Source organism: Hemicordylus capensis, chromosome 2 (assembly GCF_027244095.1).
Source record: "Hemicordylus capensis ecotype Gifberg chromosome 2, rHemCap1.1.pri, whole genome shotgun sequence".
In the NCBI taxonomy this organism is placed as follows: domain Eukaryota; kingdom Metazoa; phylum Chordata; class Lepidosauria; order Squamata; family Cordylidae; genus Hemicordylus; species Hemicordylus capensis.
Genome location: NC_069658.1, coordinates 231,402,911 through 231,424,691, shown reverse-complemented (window position 1 = coordinate 231,424,691; position 21,781 = coordinate 231,402,911). Strand labels below are relative to the sequence as shown.

The 21,781-nt window shown below is 48.0% G+C and overlaps 1 protein-coding gene across 3 annotated transcripts in view; it reads right to left on the bottom strand.

Moving 5' to 3' along the window:
* Nucleotides 1–1,907: 1,907 nt before the first annotated feature.
* The window catches only part of LOC128342322 (major histocompatibility complex class I-related gene protein-like), a 25,600-nt gene continuing 5,726 nt past the window's right edge, over nucleotides 1,908–21,781 (bottom strand). Inside the window, exons 1-9 of one of the 3 annotated variants that reach the window (XM_053289529.1) lie at nucleotides 20,732–20,867; nucleotides 17,657–17,779; nucleotides 14,459–14,725; nucleotides 13,404–13,658; nucleotides 9,056–9,340; nucleotides 7,150–7,239; nucleotides 5,626–5,661; nucleotides 2,720–2,773; nucleotides 1,908–2,464 (exon numbers count right to left, since the gene is read on the bottom strand). In XM_053289529.1, coding sequence (XP_053145504.1) covers nucleotides 2,739–2,773; nucleotides 5,626–5,661; nucleotides 7,150–7,239; nucleotides 9,056–9,340; nucleotides 13,404–13,658; nucleotides 14,459–14,725; nucleotides 17,657–17,726 — 1,038 coding nt within the window. In that variant the 5' untranslated portion in view covers nucleotides 17,727–17,779; nucleotides 20,732–20,867 and the 3' untranslated portion in view covers nucleotides 1,908–2,464; nucleotides 2,720–2,738. Of the gene's footprint in view, nucleotides 2,465–2,719; nucleotides 2,774–3,029; nucleotides 3,159–5,625; nucleotides 5,662–7,149; nucleotides 7,240–9,055; nucleotides 9,341–13,403; nucleotides 13,659–14,458; nucleotides 14,726–17,656; nucleotides 17,780–20,731; nucleotides 20,868–21,781 lie in introns of those variants that run through there. The other 2 variants (XM_053289530.1, XM_053289531.1) reach the window with 2 other exon arrangements.

Below are 21,781 nucleotides of genomic sequence, written 5' to 3'. Positions count from 1 at the left end.
AGCGTTCCTCCCTGCCGCCCCGTTTCCTTCATCATCCGGAAGGAGTGACCGTGCATGCACCTGTTGTGTGCACATGCACGCCCATTTGCCATGCACGCACACGCATGCGACGGGCACACGTGCGGTTGCTACTTCCAGCCGATGAGGGAAATGGGGTGGCAGGGAGGAACGCTGCCACCCCGAGGTGCTTAAAAATAACGGAGCGCCGGCGGGGGAAATGTGGCGGGAGGGTGAGTACACCCTCCCCTGCCCTTAAAGAACCACCACCACTGGTGCCAAAACCCTCCCCAGAGCCGAAATATTTCGGATGCCTTTATAATGGCCTCCGAAACGTTTCGGGCTCAAGCCTACTGAACAACTTGTCTTTTACTCAGTGCTTTACTGAAGCTATTCCCACGAGCAGCAGAAACTGGGCTAAGGGAGCCCAGCCCGGTTTCTGCAGCTCATGAGAACCAACAGACTTGAGGGCCCGAGCGAACTGCGGCTGGGTGTGGGAGTGCCAGAGCAAAGCCGCTGCTCCTCTGCGACAGGCAACTGATCATCTGCAGGGATCGCAGAAATGCAACACGCACTTGCATGGTGCATGACTGGGTCTCTGGGGGCGGGGCACCGTGTGGTGGTGCTTCCCTGCACCTGACCCCCAGAGTGCCTGAGTGAGCTGCAGCCAAGCTGTGAGAGTGCTGGAGCAAAGCCACTGCTTGTCTGGGTGGGTGATCCACCCACCCAGTGACGGGCAACTGATCATCTGCAAGAAAGAGTGGGTCAAAGCTGCTCTCCCCACAAACCTCCTCTCGGCACTTCACACTGCTTATGTGCAGCGCCTCACGGTGTTGCCTGGCCTCTTGAAATAGTGGATTTACACCCTCATAGCTCCCCAATCTCTAGGGGGTATAATGTATTTTCTTTAGGATTTTCTCATGCTCTACCATGGTGCTGCTTAACACAGGAATGAACACACTTTAAAAAAATAATATTTCTTTTATTGGTCACCATCAGTGCAAATGCCATGGTGAGACTCTTCCAAGTAAGTGGTTAAACTTGTCGGAAATCTAATTTATCCCAATCAAAGGGATAATCTAATTTATCACGATTCATAATTTATCCCATGCTCTATTAGTACCTTAATAGTACCGGGAAATAGTACTGAAGTATAGATCATAGGTGTGGTGTCTTTTCTTTTATTGTCTAACAAAATCTAATACAAATAGTATGATACAGAGGTTTGGTAAAATAGGTTCTTCATGTAAGAGCCCTCATGCCCCTGCTAACTGGGCAAAGAGGCACCTTTTACCGTGGTGATTCTCTTTATTTAGCAGGGTGAGAGTAACTGGCCCTATTCATCCCCAGCAAGTACTTCCAGTGACTGTTGCTGGTTTCTGTCTTGTGTTTCTTTTTTGATTGTGAGCCCTTTGGGGACAGGGAGTCATCTTATTTATTTGTTATTTCTCTTTGTAAACCACCCTGAGCTATTTTTGGAAGGGCGGTATAGAAATCGAAATAATAATAATACTAATAATACCAAAATAATCCCAGTGGTAATTGGCGCCCTGGGTGCAGTTCCAAAAGACCTTGAAGAGCACCTCAACACCATAGGGGCCACAGAAATCACCATCAGCCAATTACAAAAAGCCACTTTACTGGGAACAGCCTATATTTTGCGATGATATCTATAATAACCAACAATATTGATGATAAAATTCAGCCATCCCAGGTCCTTGGGAAGGACCTGATGTCTGGATAAAACAAACTAGTCAATAACACCTGTCTGACTTTGTAAACAAGAAATAACAACAACAACAGAAATCACCATCAGCCAATTACAAAAAGCAGCTTTACTGGAAACAGCCTATAATCTGTGACAATATCTATAACAACAGCAACAACACTGACAATAAAATTCTGGCGTCCCAGGTCCTTGGGAAGTACTCCATGTCTGGATAAAACAAACCAGTCAATAACACCTGTCTGACTGTGTAAAATAATAATGATAATTAATAATAATAGAAAAACATGTTTACATAGAAAAGGCTTGCTTCTGCTTTACTTCTCCCTTGATCCAGTGTGCTTTGATATGATTGTTTGTGGGGAGACCTGATAGAGGTCTACAAAATCATGCATGGTTTGGAGAATTTGGAGAGAGAGAAATTCTTTTCCCTCTCACATAACACTAGAACCAGGGGTCAGTCCATGAAATTGATTGCCAGGAGGTCTAGGACCAACAAACAGAAGAACTTGTATGTTTTGGGGAGAGCCATGTCTTGTGTTATCAGTAGGGCGGATCCTCCATAAGTGGTGACAAAGCGGTGGGATAGACAACTATTCCTCCACAATAATGCTTCCCAATACAAAACTCATTCTGCTCACTGATTAAAAAAATTAGAGGGAACACTGTTCTTGCGGATGATGGACGATTCCGTGTTCTCTTTGCAGACACCACCAGGGTAAAATCATGCCCTAACGACAACTGCACAAAAAAACGACATGCATAATGAGCAAGGGTCACCAGATGACAATTCTAGCAAGTGAGCCAAGCCACACACAGCTCATGAGAAGGCAGCCTACAGGGATGCAAGCCAATCTGATGCAGTAGGAAAAAATCCCTTCCCAAACTCTAAACTGGGCTCTCATTCAGACCTTGAGCAGAGGAAAGGAACTTCCCTGTTTGAACACATTCATCACAACAGCAAGAGCTACAGTCTGTGGGCTGGAGAGCACTCACCCCAGGTGCGCATGCACACCTATTCACTGTTGGTGGAGTTGGATCTCAGGCTGCCTGTTGCAAAAGGGAGAGAATCATTACAGCTGGGTGATGCAGAAGGGGCACTGATCTCATCAGCTTATTTTCTTTCACTTTTTCCGACACCCACTTTCCCGAAGAATTAAGTTCTCATCACTTCCATGAACCACAAGCAATTTCAAATAAATAATATAGAACATGCGCGCACACACACACACACACACACACACACACACACACACACACACAAAATTATACCAAATCAAATGAGTTCACATTAACAATAAAAGGAAGAAGATTCACCATGAACAGCTTTTCTGTGGTTCTGTGGGTCAGGTTTCCCCATCTCGACCCAAGGGTCAGTGTGGACTCTCAGAGATTCTCTGCAGGTCTGTCCCCCTCACTCACCCCTTCCCAGTCACTCAAAAAAAAAAAAAAAAGAAAGAAAGAAAGAAAAGAAAAAAAAGAAAGAAAGACAGAAAGAAAAGAAAAAAATAAATCTGATCATACCACAGATGACCTGCAGCTTTGCTTCTTAACTTAACATAAGCCATCAAAGACCCTCATCTTTGGACATATGTCTGCTGACTGGATTTTAGAGCTGCTTTTATTTAGTACACCTCTTCAACAAAAAGCTTTAGAGGATAGCCAGTTCAAAAACTCAAATGTTGCCCACCCTGGCCCTTCAAGATCCAGCAGGCTATACCCTCAAGCGGTATCAGAGAGGGACCTGGAGGAAAGGGACCTTGGGTGCAGCCTGCAATGTATTGCTTGGCTCAAAAGACCTGAGGAGTAGCTTGGTTACTGAATATGCAACAGGAAGGAACCAACTTTCCCCAGAGTCCTCTCTGGGAGGAGGTCAGGGTCTGTGATTTGGGCAACATCCTCTGTGCATGGCAATCCAGCTTAATGACTGCACATGCATGTGTGCACACACACAGTGGATACAAACAGTAGTTCTGGGGTCTTGGGGGTCAGGCATCCGGAGGGGGACAGTCCCCCCTGCCCCACTGAGCCAGTCCCATTTAATTCAGTGGTGCTTACTCTCAGTTAAGTGGGTATAGGATTGCTGCTCCCCACCTCTTGCCACCACAGAAAGAATCCTAAGGATGCCCATTCAAACCTAAGAGCAATTTAGCTCCTAAGAGATACCCCTCCCTCCCTCCCTCCTACCCCCCCTCTCTCTCACACACACACGCACCCCTGCCCCATAAGTAAAATAAAAACAAAAACAGATCATACTATGGATTACCTTTTAAACTAAACTTTTTAGTTTAGAAAAAAAGACGACTGTGGGGAGACATGATAGAGGTCTATAAAATCATGCATGGTGTGGAGAAAATGGAGAGAGAGAAATTCTTTTCCCTCTCACACAACACTAGAACCAGGGGTCACTCCTTGAAATTGATTGTCAGGAGGTCTAGGACCAACAAACGGAAGTACTTTTTCACACAATGTGTGATCTACTTGTGGAACTCTCTGCCACAGGATGTGGTGACAGCCAACAATCTGAATGGCTTTAAGAGGGGTTTGGATAACTTCATGGAAGAGAGGTCTATCAATGGCTACCAGTCAGAGGGCTGTGGGCCACCTCCAGCCTCAAAGGCAGGATGCCTCTGAGTACCAGCTGCAGGGGAGTAACAGCAGGAGAGAGGGCAGGCCCTCAACTCCTGCCTGTGTCTTCCAGCGGCATCTGGTGGGCCACTGTGCAAAACAGGATGCTGGACTAGATGCTAGGCAAGCAACACGGGACCCTCCTGCAATAGACCCCTGGGAGAAGGAAAGGAACAGGGGCGTAGCTATAATTGAGCGAAAGGGTTCAAAGAACACGGGCCCCAGCTCCTGAGGGCCCTCCAGCTCCACCTCTCCCTATTTTCTTCATTATCTCCCTCACTCTGGGGGGCCGCCAGAGAGAGGGATGAACACGGGCCCCCTCTCCCCTAGCTACGCCCCTGGAAAGGAACAGCCCACTAAAGCTGAGAACACACACATTGAGGCTGTGCTCATGGTCTGCCAAAATCGGGCTAAGGGAGGCTAGCCTGATTTTGCCAGACCATGAGAACCACTTGGTTCACAGGTGAGCCCGGTTTCTCCTAAGGGGGTCACCTGCTTAATTACCCCTGCCTTAAGCCCAGGTTAGCGGAGCAAGTGTTCTGCTAACTTGGGCTTTCGCATCGTGTGCTGCTGCGGTGCAGCTCTGCGCTGCGGCAACTCACAAGTAGACTTCCGACCGGGAGGCTAAAAAGCAGCCTCCTGGCTCAGGGGTCTCACCAGCATAGGAACATAGGAAGCTGCCATAGAATGAGTCAGACCATTGGTCTATCTAGCTCAGTACTGTCTTCACAGACTGGCAGCGGCTTCTCCAAGGTTGCAGGCAGGAATCTCTCTCAGCCCTGTCTTGGAGATGCTGCCAGAGAGGGAACTTGGAACCTAGATGCTCTTCCCAGAGCGGCTCCATCACCTGAGAGGAATATCTTGCAGTGCTCACACATCAAGTCTCCCATTCAGATGCAACCAGGGCAGACCCTGCTTAACTATGGGGACAAGTCATGCCTGCTACCACAAGACCAGCTCTCCTCTCCTAAATGCCCTGCATGCTCATGTAGGGCATGCTGGAGCTTTCAGGGGCCGCGCCGCCCCTGATCCTCCCACCCCCTGCCGGTTCTGTAACAAAGCCGGCAGTCATGTGGGTGGCTGGTTCGGCCGCCTGGAGTAGACTGCCTGCTGGTGTGCGTAACCCTCCCCAGGCAGCTCCCACTGACCGTGGGAACCGCCTCACACACACACACAGGATACACACCACAGCTAGACCACGCATTCTCAACCTTTATCCCAAGGCTGCTCTTGTTGGAGTAACGTTTCAAGAATGGAAGGAGTCAGTGACTTACTCGATGCTGCTTTGTAGCCATCTCTTTTCCGTTTCTCTGCAGGGAAAGAACCAGAAAGCCAGAGCTGAATTCAGGAATCACCCAGCTGCAGCATCACAGACCCCTAACCCTTCCAGGCAGCTGCCTGGACTTCATTTCTTGCTAACAGTCTCTAGGAAAGGGGTCCCAGAGGTTACCCAGCAATTACTGTTAATAAGATGAAGGAAGCATCAGGGGCGTAACTATAATAGGGCAAGGGGAGACAGTTGTCTGGGGGCCCACTGCCTTGGAGGGCCCCCCAGAGGCAAGACACATGACTGACTCCCCCAGCCACACACCCGCCCGGGCTTCCTTCAGTTGTATTCATCCTCCAAAATTGATGTAAGCGTTAAGACCTGGGGCAACCAGAAGAGCATGTCTTTCTCTAGTACCATTTAATGACTTGCATCGTCCACAATTTACAAAACCTTTAAAAAAATTTAGGATGATGTTCTATTGTGGCACATAGGATATATATTTACTCTGCTTCTTATTACCACTATTCAGCCTCATTTAAGATTTCGTTACTTCATGAGCTGAGCTTCAGTGAGGGGGGAGCATTTAAAAATCTTGTCTCTGGGCCCACTCCAACCTTGCTACACCCCCTGGGAAGCATCTACTGGTATCACCCCCAGCTTTGCGTCAACATAACCCCATTGCCTCTGCTCCTTCTTTCTAGGAGGACAACTCTGGTCAAAATCAGATGAAGCAGATCGAGTGAGTGGAGGCAGCTTTGAGAGAACAAAATAAGGACTCCTCTTGTCCACAAACAGAAAGTGACGGAGATCCCTTCAGACATCAGAGTGCTGAGACACAACTGGATCCCTGGCAAGAGGCTCAACATAGTTCCGGTTCCAGATGCTGATGATAGGATTGCCAACTGTCCAGATAAAACTCAGCCTGGCCTGTCATTACGCAAAACAGAATTAACAGAAGCCTAAATTGCATAACATTAGAAGGTGAGTAGAGGTAAATACTATTACTTTCCTAATGTCTTGCAGGTGAACTTGTTGTTCTAAAGTTGGCTACATGCGCTCATGCTGAGAGATGCTGGGAGGGGGAGCAGAGAAGCCCAACCCCAGAGTCAGGACACTGTCTTCATTCCTGAAGGAAGAGGGGGCAGAGGAAGTCCGTCCCCCCCCCAGCTCTACCTCATCCACACCATCACACACTCTCCTCCTGACTGTGTGACTGGACTACTAAGATATTTTTCATTAAAAGAAGATTTGGAATGCAAAACACACACAGGACCCTTGGATTGAGTCCCAGGTAAATGTGTTTTACTTGGCACTAGTAAAACATAGAATGAAAGTGAAACTACATGTGGAGGGCTGTAAACCCCAACATGTGAATGACCTTGGTTTTTAAATGGGGAGGAGAAATAGATGTCTTTCAAGAATGCTGTCTTCTTCCAGGAGTAATTTAGGGAAGCACTAGGTCTTTTGGGTACCAGCTGCCTCTGCCAGGAAGCAGACACAAATAACCCAAGTGATGCAGTTTACTTACTGATGTAGAAGATGATCGCAGCCCCTAGCAGGATGGCAACCAGCAGGACCCCCCCAATGGCTCTTACAATGAGCCAAATAGGCATGGAAGCTGAAATGAAGGAAAGAACAATTTGATTGAAGGAAAATCTCTCTCCAAAACCTTCCAGTGATAGAAAAAACCTGCTCACTTACAAGAGTCAGAGGCACCCATGAAGATTATCAGGCTAAGCTGGGGAGGGAGTGGCAAACCACAGGGAACTCCTCACTAATGTCATTCGAAGCCCATAGCTGAGCTGGGAGGTTCAGAAGGGACTTTGGAGAGCAGCTGGAGGTTGGGGCTCAGTCCCTTCCTTTAAGGGGGAAATTTCAAACTTCTTTCAAGGGGAATACCGGGAAATTTAGGACCAGCAAACGGAAGTATTTTTTCACACAACGCATAATCAACTTGTGAAATTGTCTGCCACGAGATGTGGTGACAGCCAACAATCTGGATGGCTTTAAGAGGGGTTTGGATAACTTCATGGTCTATCAAAGGCTACTAGTCGGAGGGCTATAGGCCACCTCCAGCCTCCAAGGCAGGATGCCTCTGAGTGCCAGTTGCAGGGGGAGAAAGAGCAGGAAAGAGGGCATGCCCTCAACTCCTGCCTGTAGGCTTCCAGTGGCATCCAGTGGGCCACAGTGTGAAAAAGGATGCTGGACTAGATTGGTCTTTGGCCTGATCCAGCAGGGCTGTTAAGTTCTTATGAAAGAAATGTGTGGAATGGGAATATGTTGAGTGTTGAAATGTTTCTGCTAATGCATATTTGCATAAATATACCTGTTTTATACTCTTACATTTTTTGTGAGTTCAGTTGCTGTTTGTGCCCTTAGAACCCACATGTTAAAAATACTGCATGTGTCATGCAATGTGTGTGTAGGGGGGATGGCATCCAGTGGCATCTGGTGGGCCACTGTGTGAAACAGGATGCTGAACGAGATGGGCCTCGGGCCTGATCCAGCAGGGCTGTTCTTATGTTCTTAAGGGGAGGTCATACAAAGAATTGACTCCAGTGGTGAAGCTGATGGGGGCGCAAATCGGAAGATTATCTCACCTACCAGGAGGATGGCAACTGTCACCCCCCCAGGGTGGCTCCCACAATGAGAATGAAATAGGGGAAACAACAACAAAATGATGCAAGAGTAATTCCTTCCCCCAAACCTCTTCAGTTGTGGGGAAAGTTCTGTATGTGTAGGGAAGTCAGAGAGTTTGCCAGGCTAAGTTGGGGAGAGAGTAATAAAGAACATTATCATCACTCAGGGCCCACAGTGAGTGGGAAGGTTCAGAAGAGAGCCTGGAGAGCAGCTGGAAGTTGGGACTCAGACCCTTCCTAAAAGAGGTGGCCATAAAACAGTGACTTCATTGGTGAAAGTGATGGAGATGCAAATCAGGGCCTTCTCTGCAGTGGCCCAAAGAAAACAAATTCCCTCCCCATGGAGACACATCAGAGCATTCCAGACATCCAGGGAAGCATGTGTATCAATTCTCTATTAAAAAGCCTTTACTGATCTTTTATCATGCTTTTATTTTGTTGCATCCTCTCATACATAATGGGATAAATCGGGAACTTTTGCCTCATCTGGGCCTCCTCTGCTTCCCAGGATCACTCTAGGCTCCTCTTGTTAGCATTCACAAATTACCAGAGGGCACTCCCCACCCTGCCAGCTTGCCTCCACAACATAGACACCTGCCTTCAACATAAGGCTAATCATCTGTTTCACCTCAAAGCACGCATAGGGGCAACCAGGTATTGAGGTTGCAGTCCAATATGCTGCTCCAAGGGTGGAGGGGAGTGTCTTTTTCAGGGTACTTCTTCTTCCCTGAGTGGAAATTGGCCCCAAGAATTCAGCCCCACCCCTGCCAAACCTTCTACTCCTGCATCTCTTACCAGGATCCTCCCAGGTCAAGCGTAGAGGCTCCAGAAGACTGTCATGTTCCACGTGGCACTGATAGAGGCTCCTTTCCTTGGGGTCAATCTCAATGCTGAGCCAGGTGTGGTAGGTTCCATCTGAGTTGGGAGTGACTCCCCCACGGAAGGTCTCCTGCTCCCAGACCTCTCCGTCCTTCCTCCAGGTGGCATCAATCTCCTTGGGGTAGAAGCCATAGACCCGGCAGATGAGGGTATCCAAAACATCATAGCCCGCCTTGTGTCTCACCTTCACTACTGGGGGCTCTGCAAAAATGACAAATTGATGTTAATATGGAAGTTCTCCAACGGGTGACAGGATGGGTGCTATAGTTTAGTTGCACTGGAGTTCAGTACAGGATGGTCATCACTTCTTTCCACTGTAGGTGAAGGCTTCGCTTTTTCATTGGGACTTTGGAGACTTCTGACTTAGTGCTGTCAGACCTAGTGAATTCCTGATTTTATCAGCATCTACCGCTTTGGCTGTTCTTTTTGTATAACTGTCATTTCTAGCTAGTTTTTGAGGGAAGGGAAGCTGCTCACTGTGTGTGTGTGTGTGTCCTTTAATTACAGTCTGATACAAACCAAATTCACAGCATATGAACAGGACGCGGACATTTCAATTTTCACCCTCCATTTTCATTCAAAATGGCAGCCAAAGGATAGGCGGTAGGGATGTGCGGACAGGTTCAATTCTGAACCTGTTCAAAGTTGAACCGGTTTGGTTCGACAGCTCAATATTGAGCCGAACACCACCACCCCGGTTTGGCTCGACATCAGACTGAACCCTGCCCCCAGTCGTCCAGGGTGGGTGGGTTTCAAATATATTTCGACCCCTAATAGGCAGCACCCTTTGGTAACCCATGTGCTGACAGTCTGATCCATACCAAATTCACAGCACATAGGAGGAGGTAAGAGTCACTCTAGCAAAAGAGGTGGGAAGTAGGATGTGCAAACTGGCTCGACATCGAACCAGTTGCCCTCTAGTTCCTGTCTACTCAGCTTGACCTCTGCCCTGACTAGTTTCCTGGCTCTCCTGGTCACACCTTCTCGCCTTGCGCCCTGTGGTGGCTGCTTCCTGCAACTCAGCCCTGACCCCTGTATGCAGCTTTGACTGATGTGCCACCTGCACCCCTGCTTTCAGGCAGACTTGGCCACGGTTATTGTGACAGGTGAGGGGTTACTCTATGCTTTCCTGGGATCTATCCTCAGTAGAAAGATTGCTCTGATCCCAATTTAGGAGCACGCCGCTCCTTCAAGGTAGGCTGCCACCAGCTGAAGACTGATCTAAAGCCATTGACCAGGTTTAGACATGACTTCAACAACCTAGAGCCGCCTGGCTTGTGACAGGCACTGTGCAGCCAGAGGACACATAACCCAGCACTAGACAAACAGTATATTACTCTAAAAACAACTCGTTAGCAGCACATGGCCTTATGAGATACATTGGGAAGAGTTTTACAAGTAACCCTCCATAACCTTTTAAACCAGACTGAAGTTACTTCTTATATGAAATTTATTAAGAAATAAAGGTTGTGCACAGAATAAGGAATTGGGGAAACTGGGAGTAAAGAAAGGCACACCGGAATTCAAAACAAATACAAAAAACAACAGCTAGCACTGAGTTTTACATTAGTCTAGCAGTAGGTTTGCCCTTGGCTGAGAGAGCATTCATCTCTACAGCTTCTCCTTTGGGGTACCAGAAGCAACTAGTGACATGGTAACTTGGATTACTGGACTGGTGACAAAATGGCTGCTGGTCTTGGACACTATTTTATAGTGATTACAGAGGGGGGAGGCTTTTCCACTCTTCCAAAGATAGACAGTGGAAAGAGCCAATGGAAAGAGCCACCACATCTCTGAGTCTTAACCCAATCCAGGGTGGAGGTTTTCCCTCCAGATTGGAGGTTCCTTCTCCTTAATGAGTATGAACTTACATGTCCAAAGGCAGGTCTGGTTTGAGCTGGTCACCTATTGTGAAAAAGGTTCAAGACTATACAGTAGCTTGATAGCTATACGTAGGCTTAAACTCTCCAATGACAAAAGCAAGGATTGTCCTCCTTTAGTAACAAAAGAGAAGAATGTCCCCTATTCAGAGCACTCAGGGTGGAGTAGGAGTATCAGGCATTCTTGAGTTAAGATGGAATCTGTGTTTTGTCAGTTACCCATGTCCCTTTCCCCCCCAATCAGCATTACTTTTCCTTGGTCACATCACAGCTTGAATACTGCCACACACTCTATGTGAGGCTGCCCTTGAAGAATATTCAGATACTTCTTCTAGTGCAAATACAGTGGTTGGGGTACTCTCTGGAGCTGCACCCATATTACACGCATTTTGAAAGAGCTGCACTGGCTGCCGGTTTGTTTCTGGCTCCAATGCAAGGTGCTGGTTATTACCTTTAAAGCTCTCAGTAGTTTAGATTCTGTCTTTCTGAAGGACTGTCTGCTCCCAGATGTTTCTGCCCACCTGACAAGGTCAATGGAGAGGGCTCTGCTTTGTGTGCTGACATTAAGGATGGTTGTGCACGTGGGTCAGGTCCTTCTTGGTTTCCGCCTGAGTCTTTGGAATGCTCTCCCAGTATATGCCTGTTGCCTGGCTTCCCTTGCAGTATTTAGGAAGCATGCAAGGAAAGGTCTAGCTGTTTACCACTAGGGGGTGCTGCTTTTTCTGTTATTTTTGCTGCTTCTGCTGCTCCATTGCTGGTTGTTTAAATTAGGGATGTGCATGAATCGTGATTCGAAGGACAATTCGTAACACATGCCCTGCACCTTTAAAATGGAGGACAGCAGGTTCATACCTGCTCGCCACCACTTCCTGAATTGGCAGCAGTACTCCCAGCTACCTTCGTGTGCTGGCGGTGCTCTCCCCCAGCTGCCTCAACACAATGCAGGCACACGAACAACCTTGAAAACAACCTTGCTGAGCATGCAAATGGCCATCACACATGTGTGGAGGCTGCCAGCATTGCGTGGGGGCAGCTGGGGGAGAGCACCACTGGCACACGAAGATAGCTGGGATGAACATCGCCAATTCAGGAAGTGGCAGTGAGCAGCAAGGGAGCAGGTATGTGCACCTTTAAAGGTGCAGGGAATGTGTTACGAATCACCCTTCAAACAGTGAATCATGCACACCCCTAGTTTAAATTTGATGTTTATGGATTTTATTGTTTGTCTGATTTTGAAATTCTTACTCGGATTTGGATTTGACCAATCCTTCAATTTTAGTGTTTTCTTTTTGGTTTATGAGTTGTTCTTGTATAAAAGTACCATTCTGGCAATGTTAGACTGCTGTTCCTGCGCAATAATGCCTCATAAAACAAAATAAAAATTATTAAAAGTCTCTGGAATTTCCAATTCACTTCAAATTCACTACAACCTGCCAACCTTACTTCACCTCTGCCAAATTTTGAAGTCCTAGGCCCAGCCCTTTATTTTTCATGATCCCCACCCCCATTTCCCCATTGACCTCTATGGGAAACAATACAGTTTACTTTGGGCTTCAAAATGGCATTAATTCCGATATAAATGGCATGAATTCCAACAGTCTGAAATGAATTCTGCCAATTCAGATCAGATATCAGGGGCTTCATATTGGATCAGAGTTTGGTCAATTTTTTACCCATTGCAGTGATGTCTGATCAGTTCCGACATAGCCAATCCAACTTTGCACAGGCCTATCTATCTATGTGTGTGTAATATGTGTGTGTGTGTGTGTGTGTGTGTGTGTGTGCGCGCGCGTGCATGTTTTTCCTACACAAGAAAGCTTGAGTCCGGAAATCATGAAAGTCTGTATTTACGTGTGTGTGTGTGCATGTGTGCAGGGGATTGGGGCATAACATGCCTCGAAACTGCTGAAGTTTTACTGTCTCCAATGAGCAGTTCTCCTTGTTACTGCAAAAGTAAGACGACTTATCAGGGCTTCAAAACAAATCAGCACATCTGGTCTGAACACAAATGAACTGTCCCCCTTCCCACCTCCCCCAGAGAGCCAATGGAGATCACACTGTGGACTTTACATGCCAAAACTGCAGGTGGCAGGGAGCTAACATGAAACATTAAAATGCTCCCTCATGCAGTTAAAAATTCCATGCAAGTAAAAAGCACACAGATAAATATGCTAGCCCATCTGTCTTTCTCCACTGGGCTATTTTTCTACTTCTTGGGAAGTTTTTAAATATACATCAATATGAGCCACCAGCAGTATGAAGGGCTTTATCCCTGAAGGCTTCTGCTGCATGTGTAGATTAGCTCCCCAATCTGGATTGGAGGGGGGCATGACGTTGGATTATGCAGAAGAACTGCTCCCCGCACCACCATTTCCAAGCCTTACCTCGCCTCAACAAAGTCCCCTTCCCAAACACCAAAAATGTCTGCAGCCGCTCAATGCATCCCTCCTCCAAATAGCGTTTGCAATACAAGCTAACAGCTGGCTCAGCCTCCCGGGTCCTCTTGGACACTTGAGCTGCTGCATCTGTTGTTATCCAGGTGACGAGCTCCCTTCCATCATAGGCATGCTGTGAAAATCCTCTCCTGTGCCCATGTTCATCAAGTTCACAGCCGGAAATACGCTGCAAGGTATGAAACCCTGAAAGACACAACCAAAATCTCAGAGCCAGAGCAAAGTTAAATTATTCTGCCTTTGTTGCACCCCGCATCTGTGCCAGCCTGATTTTTGCACACCTACATGAGGGCTCTGCAACACCTCCTGAAAATGAGAAAAAAACTGTATATGGGCAGTGGCAAGAAATAAAGCCAGGTCCTTCCCCACCCAGCTCAGGAAAAGGCACACCCAAGTGGTTTTTGCTTCAAAAGAGCTGAAGATTTATATTCTAATTTGCGCTCTTCTATCACCAAGAAAGAACCAAGAGAGAGCTTCTACTTTGCCTTTCTCCACACCACAAGAATGCCCCCACCCAAAGTAGATTTATGGAGGGAGGGCCTCTACCATTTCTAAATGGCTGCTGTGTTCTTCTCAGAATACAAGCTGCTATTACCCAAGATGCCCCGAGCAGCCATTCCTTCCCCTCGCCCACAGGCCACCCAAAAAAGTTCCAAAATCCAGAACCAGTGCTCTCTTCCATACCATTATCATTGGCACACACAATCATAAACAAGGAGTCAGCTCTTATACCCCCCCCCCACACAAACATACACATATACACACACTCAAGACCCTGATTTTGCCTCTGGGGTCTGTTTGTGCCAACATGCCATTCTGCCCACTTCCTTGGGCTTTATATAAAATGGAGGGGGGCTGTGAATTCATGAAAAGGAAAGAAGGAAATGGGAAAGGCTCCCACTTTCTAATCCTTACTACCATCCTGCCCCCCTGCCCCCATTTCTGGAAGCTTTGGTGGAGATGGAGCCACAACCTCACACACTCACCCTCGTTCTGGCTGAATGGAGCCACCTGGTTCATCTTGCTCAACAGTTGTCTGTTATATCCAATGAGGTCCTGCCAGTCCCAGGAGCTGACATTATACCTCTCGAACTTATTTGCCCATGGTGTTTGAGGAAGGAACCTCCTTGCATCTCTGTCATAGCGAGAGATGAGGAGGTCGTCTACATATGCCAAAGAGATCATGTGGGGTCGATCATGGCCAGACTCAAATATTACAGTATTGAGATGATGCAAGGAGTGCAAGGAGGAACCTGCAAAGGAAGAGAGAGGGACAAGGTTAGCAGCCTTTGGGTGAGCAGGGGGTCCCTTAAAGGTTCAGGAAGGGGGCAGGAGGAACATTCACAAGGGAGGCTCAAAGGCCTATTTCTGGATGTTTGTGTGATTAAACTACAGAAAAGCTCTAGCGGATTTTGAGAATGTTCATTTTGATGGTTATTTCTCTTGTACCACTCCTAATAATAATCACACAGTGATCTGAAGTACCAAGAAGGAGAGGCTTAAATGACACTCCTGCATCATAGGGAATACCACCCCCGCAAGCCTAATCCTCTCCTTCAGATGACCCTAATTTAATTCTAATTCTGTTATTAATTTACCCCACCTCTCTGCACTGACGTGCATTCATGGCAGCTTACATTCAAAATAAAGAGACATTAATATATTATTATAATGAGACAAAATATATATATACACACACAAAGCAAAACAGAAGAAACTCCAGCATGGCCAATTCAACATATCTGAAATGCTTGCCTAGTCTTCACTGCCCTTCCAAGGCAAGGTTAAATTATTAAATTATTAAAGAAGTCCAGACATACTTCTTTAGGGAGCTCTTTCCACAGTTCGGGGACCACAGCCAAGGAGCCCTCTCTGAAGAGACAGCAGGCAAATGTCCACACACTTCAGACAGCAGGGCCATTTCCAGATGACAATTTTATTTTGGAAGGGCAGGTGTACTTTCACATATCATCCAGATTTACGTCAAAGTCCTTGTGAGCTATCGGAGAGCACTCCATACACAATTTGGGTTTTACTTTGTGCATTGGCGATTCGCCTGATTTATGTCTGGGGTTTTAAAAAATCCACTTTTTGTGTCTGTTTTTTGGGGCAAATACAAAACATCCAATATGTCCCGCAACTCACAGTACTTCACCCCTCTTAATCTCACGGTAAAGCCTGCTGTCTGGGAAAGGCCCAGGTGAACACAAAGGAAGGCCTTCATAAGGGAACCAAAGTCATGGGCAGATTTGTGCAGGAGGGCAGTTTCTGAGATAGCCTTAAAGGCCCCCCAAACAGGATGAGATTGGGCTAAAACTAGTACTCTGAATTGAGTTCAGAAACAAACTGGTAGCCAATGGGGCTGATAAAGGATTGACATGGTATGTTTCTATCTGCAGGCTTCAGATAATACCTTCAAGGCCAGCCCCACTTAATGCACATCACAGTAGCCTAACCTGGAAATGATTAGAGCACCTACCAGCCCTTAACTGGGCCAAGAGGCACCTTTTCAAGTGATGGCTTTCTTTTATTTAGCAGGAGGAGCGTAGTGTTTAGAGTGTTGGACTAGGACCGGGAAGACCTGAGTTCGAATCTGGGTTGCCAGATTTGGCTTTTTAAAAGCCAAACTTTGGGTTACAGCCCATTTGACTCATGAGTATACCCCTGAGGTTCTGGCCACCCTGGTTCGAATCCCCATTCAACCATGAAACTCACTGGGTGACTCTGGACCAGTCATGTATCTCTCAGCCTAACCTACCTCACAGGGTTGTTGTGAGGATAAGAATAACCATGTACACCACTCTAAGATCCTTGGAGGAAGAGTGAGATATAAATGTAAAATAAATAAATAAAATAAATAATATTTCCCTATGTACCTATTGGCATACAGACTTCCCCCAGGCACATGACTGGTTGCAGATTCTGCACTCTCTTCACAGTGCATAGGGAAAGTTTAACACCCCCCTCTTCCCCCCTCCCCAAATAAGCCAACTAATGGCACAACAGGGAAGCCACCTGCCAAGAGAGCAGGACGCTGTTGGTTTGAATCCAGCTGGTGTGTTTCCCAGAATATGGGGAACTCCTATATCAGACAGCAATGATATAGGAAGGTGCTGAAAGGCATCATCTCATACTGCATGGGAGATGGCAATTGTAAACCCCTCCTGTATTCTACCAAGAAAACCACATTGCTCTGTGGTCGCCAGGAGGTTTTTCACACATGGCTTTATGCCTCGGGGTATCTGAACAGTGACTCTCCTTCACAGAAGATCCACAAGATGTTTACTTCTTCATTTTCTTCTTCTTCTTCTTCATTCGATTTCTTCAGGGGATTAAATTGACAGTTCACATAGCGTTGGCTCCTCCCTGCACACCCTCACAGAGCTCTTTTGCACCTACCTGGTCCGGGTGTTCCCTCCAACCAATTGCAAATCACACCACAGAGGAAGAGGTGAGAGAGCTTTTAAAAAATTGTTTGACAGCTAAGAGCTCAAGACCAGCCCAACGAGTTGCCAAACAGCGGGATCAAACAGCAGGATGCTTAACCCTTGCCTTTGTGAGTGCCTTCATCACATAATGCCCCCGCCACCCCTAATGGAATCAGCCTAGACAACAAAGGGCTCAGGTTACATCCATTCTGCATATCTAACGCCTACGTAAAACATAGCAAGACACACATTTTGCAGTCTGTGCTTGTGTTTAACTCAGGAATATCTCCCTCCCCCTGCAACACACACACTGCAATCTGCAACACACACACCCCAGTGCTTGCAATTGCAAATCACTTAGAGCAGACCATACCCCAAACAGCTGTCAAACTCCCCTTTATTGAGTTTTTAAAAATTCTGATTTACTGGCATGACTACCCCATAACAGAGAAAACTGTGGGGCATAACAGAAACCCCAGGTTATTTTTCAAAAGCCTCTGAAGAGGATTTTTAAAAACTGGACATACTTTGGGCTAAGCCAGAATGCAGCCTCCCTTCAGGGAAAAACAAAGTCCTGTCTGTCCTGGTCCCTGATAGTATGCAGGGACCTTGGGGTAAGTCCAGCTAATCTGTGGACTGGCACACCCCAATCAGGAGCGGATTCGCAACAAAAGCCCTGTGTGAAAAGCCTCCAGGAGTTGACACTGACTCGACAGCACAACCTTTCCTTTTTCCTTTTCTTCCCAAAATACTCACCAAAGCAGTCTTGCAGCAACAGGAGAACAACTGCCCCCAGGGACAGCAGGCACCATTGAGTGGGATCCATCTTTGGACTTTGACTGCATCCAACTCTAAACTTTTTAAAGTTTCAGAAATTACCTGTCAACAAAACAGCAGGCATGTGAATATTAGTCAGTGATCAACATAAGCAGTTGGTGTTTATTTTTTATTTTGTAATGTTTATTTTGAAGCCATACACATGGATAAGAGAGACAGAGCTCCCCACTGTGTTTTCTTTAAATGCATATATATTAGGCATGTGCACGAACTGTGGTTTGAACCAGGGTTCGAGCAGAGTTTGTGACAACAGTTCAGGAGCTTTAAGAAAGAGGAAAGCAGGTCCTTACTTGCTCTCTGCTGCCCCATGCAGCTTCCTGCTGGGACGGCATGCATCCCAGGAAACTCCGTGTGGCGCCATGTGCATGCTGGGGCCACCCATAGCTACTTGAGTTGCATGCTGCCCCAGCAAGAAGCTGCATGGGGTGGCAGAAAGAAAGTAAGGGCCCGTTTCCCTCTTTCTTAAAGTTCCCAAACTGTGCTTGAATCATGGTTTGAATCGTAGAGTGCATGCACATCAGAGAGATAGAGAATGATCTCTCTTCTATGCTGATATAGTAGTGACCATGCAGGCTTTCCACACACAAAAAACTCTTACATCAAGCAACCACTATCTTTGAGGGTTTGGGGGTTCAAATTTCACATGTTTCAAAGCTCCCCAAACTTCAAGGGAAGTCCACTGAACTCCTGCATTACAAATGCAATCCCAGAAAAGTCTCTGGATGGGTGGAAGGGTTGCTGTTTAATGAAGCAAAGTGAGGTGGTTGCCTCAGGAGACAGATTATTGGGGCAACAGCTGGGTGACAAAATGGCTCCTGCCACCATCAGCTGAACAACTGCTTGGGCAGTGATGCAACTATGTGTTATTGCAGAGTCTAGATTGCATGGCCTTATAGGGATCTGGTATGGAGAAAGAGAAGGAGAAGGAGAAGAAACCATGTTATTTTTAAAGCACCTGAATCATTTGAGATGAGAGACTGCATACAATTCTGGTCACCACATCTAAAAAAGAACATTGTAGAACTGGAAAAGGTGCAGAAGAGGACAACCAAGATGATCAGGGGCCTAGAGCCTTTCTTATGAGGCAAGGCTACAACACCTGGGGCGTTTAGAAAAAAGCTTAGAAAAAAGATGACTGCGGGGAGACATGATTGAGGTCTATAAAATCATGCATGGTGTGGAGAAAGTGGAGAGAGAGAAATTCTTCTCCCTCTCCCATAACACTAGAACCAGGGGTCATCCCAAGAAATTGATTGCCAGGAAATCTAGGACCAACTAACGGAAGTACTTTTTCTCACAATGCATAATCAACTTGTGGAATTCTCTGCCACAAGATGTGGTGTTGGCTACTAGTTTGGATGGCTTTAAGAGGGGTTTGGATAAGTTCATGGAGGAGAGGTCTATCATCGGCTACTAGTCGGAGGGCTGTGGGCCACCTCCAACCTCAAAGGCAGGATGCCTCTGAGTACCAGTTGAGTAATAGCAGGGGAGAGAGCATGCCCTCAACTCCTGCCTGTTAGTTTCCAGCGGCATCTGGTGGGCCACTGTGTGAAACAGGATGCTGGACTAGATGGGCCTTCTTGGGCCTGATCCAGCAGGGCTGTTCTTAGGTTCTTATGTTCTTATGAGAACATAAGAACAGCCCTGCTGAGCAACTTACCTGCTAAGCCATACATGGAAAAAGCAATGAAGGAAGGGAAAAAGGGTATGGATGGACAGGTGACAGAAAGGCATGAGAGATAGAAAATAAAGGAAAGAGAGAGAGAATCTGCACATCTGAGGGGCTTGAGAATCCTTAAAAGTATGTGAGGTTCCCTCTTTCTCGACGTGTGACGTGTAGGGAGCGCGCGCACGGCCGCCGCAAGTGCGCACGCGCGTCAGAACGGGCGCATGCGTGGAGCGTGTTGGAGCGCTATCGGGCTAACGACGGGGCCAGGGGCGGCAGGGAGGAATGCTGCCGCCCCAGAAACTTTTGCAAAAGTCACAGCGCCGGAGGGGGAAGAGCGGCGGGGGGGGGGAGTACTACCCCCCGCCCTCAAAGCTACAACCCCCCTCCGTGCCCATCCGGACCAGTTCAGCGGCATGCACATTCCTAATATATTGTCCAGATTTGAGTCGAAGTCCCCGCAAGCTATCGAGGAGCACTCCATACACGATCTGGGTTTTTCATTGCACATTGGAGCTTCGCCTGATTTATGTCTGTAGTAAATAAATCCACTTTTTGTGTCTTTTTGGCGGGGGGGGGGGGCAATTAAAAATATACATAACTTGCAGTATTTCACACCTCTTAATCCCATGGTAAAACCTGCTGTCTGGGAAAGCAGGGTCTGTCTGGGAAACGGCGCAGCAGGGAAGCAACCTGCCTAGAGAGGAGGAGGCTGTTGGTTTGAATTCCGCTAGTGTCTTTCCCAGACTATGGGAAACACCTATATCAGGAAGCAGTGATATAGGAAGATGCTGAAAAGCACAGAGGCGTAACGATGGGGGGGGGGGCAGGGGGGCACGTGCCCCCGGCGCCACCTTTGCGGGTCACATGGGGGGCGCCGCCATGACCCCCGCTGATCCCCCCCCAAAAATAATAAAAAAATTTTTTTTGATTTTTTTTTTTTAAAAACTAAAAAATAAAAATTTCTCCCCTCCGGCTCAGCAGAGCAGTCAAGGGAGCGCGTCAGCGCCCCCTCCCCCACGAGCGGACCCTTCCGCGCGGCGCCCCCGGCCCCCCCCCATTGCTTTGCTGGCCTGGCGGCGGGCGCCTAGTTTAATGCTCAGAGTGCTTGCCTTGGGCTGGCGCCACAGAGAGCGCGCGCCCTCCATACCAGCATGCCTCCACCGACCACGTGGGTACAGAGAGAGACTAGCAGTAGCAGCGTTCGGTACACTGCTTCCTTGTGTGCTGCTGTTCGTTCCTTTTCTTGCCCACCACCCTGCCGCTGACTGCATTCTCTTTCTGCTGCATAGGAGTCCGACCACCCCACTGAGAGTAAGTAAACTTACAGTTAAAAAGAAATATCTCAGTCTCGCTCTCTCTGTCCTGTAAGTCGCGCCCGCCTGCTATGGGAGGGAGGAGGAGGAGGAAGTTTTTATTTTTTATTCTATTTGTCCTTGTGGAGGAGGGAAACCTCTCGCCGCCTCCCCCTACATCCTTTTTTGACTGCAATGTTGCTCCTCTCCTTGCCCCACCCTCCTGTTTTTGTTCCTCGGGGAGCCTCCGACCCATCCCTTCTTCGCTGCTGCTGCTTTCCTGGCTCTTTCTCTCCCAATCGTCCAGAGGCATAAGTATATCGGCTGCAAAAAAAATGAAGAGCAACCAACTTCTCCATGTGCACTAGGGATGTGCACGGTCCGGAGCAGTCCGGACCGGCACCGAAGGAGGGCCTTCCTTTTAGGGCGGGGAGGGCTTGCTTACCCCTCCCGCCTCTTTGCCCCAGCCAGAGGCCGTATTTAACAGAGTAACGGGGGCACTGGAAACCAGCCGCCCCCCCCCCCGCCCCCCGCCCCGAGCGGATTAGAGGAACTACCACTGCCGCCGCTGTCGCCCGCCAGCCCTCCCTCCCAGCTGCCCCGCCCGCCCGCCTGAGTCCTCACCCGATGGCTGCTTTAACCAAAGAGAGGAGCTCACGAACAGAGCTCCTCTCTCTTTGAAATCCTGCAGGCGAGTGAAGGAGGCAGGCTTTGCGCGTGCGCATGCGCGCACCGCAAAGCACACCGATCACCGGAGGCCCGGTCTACCCGCCGGAAAAAGGCCGGGTAGACCGGGCCTCCGGCGATCCCGGTCTACCCGGCCTTTTCCCGGCTGGTAGACCGGGCCTCCGGCGATCGGTGTGCTTTGCGGTGCGCGCATGCGCACGCGCAAAGCCTGCCTCCTTCACTCGCCTTCAGGATTTCAAAGAGAGAGGAGCTCTGTTCGTGAGCTCCTCTCTTTGGTTAAAGCAGCCATCGGGTGAGGACTCGGGCGGGCAGGCGGGCGGGGGGGCAGCTGGGAGGGAGGGCTGGCGGGCAGGTGACAGCGGCGGCAGTGGTAGTTCCTCTAATCCGCTCGGGGCG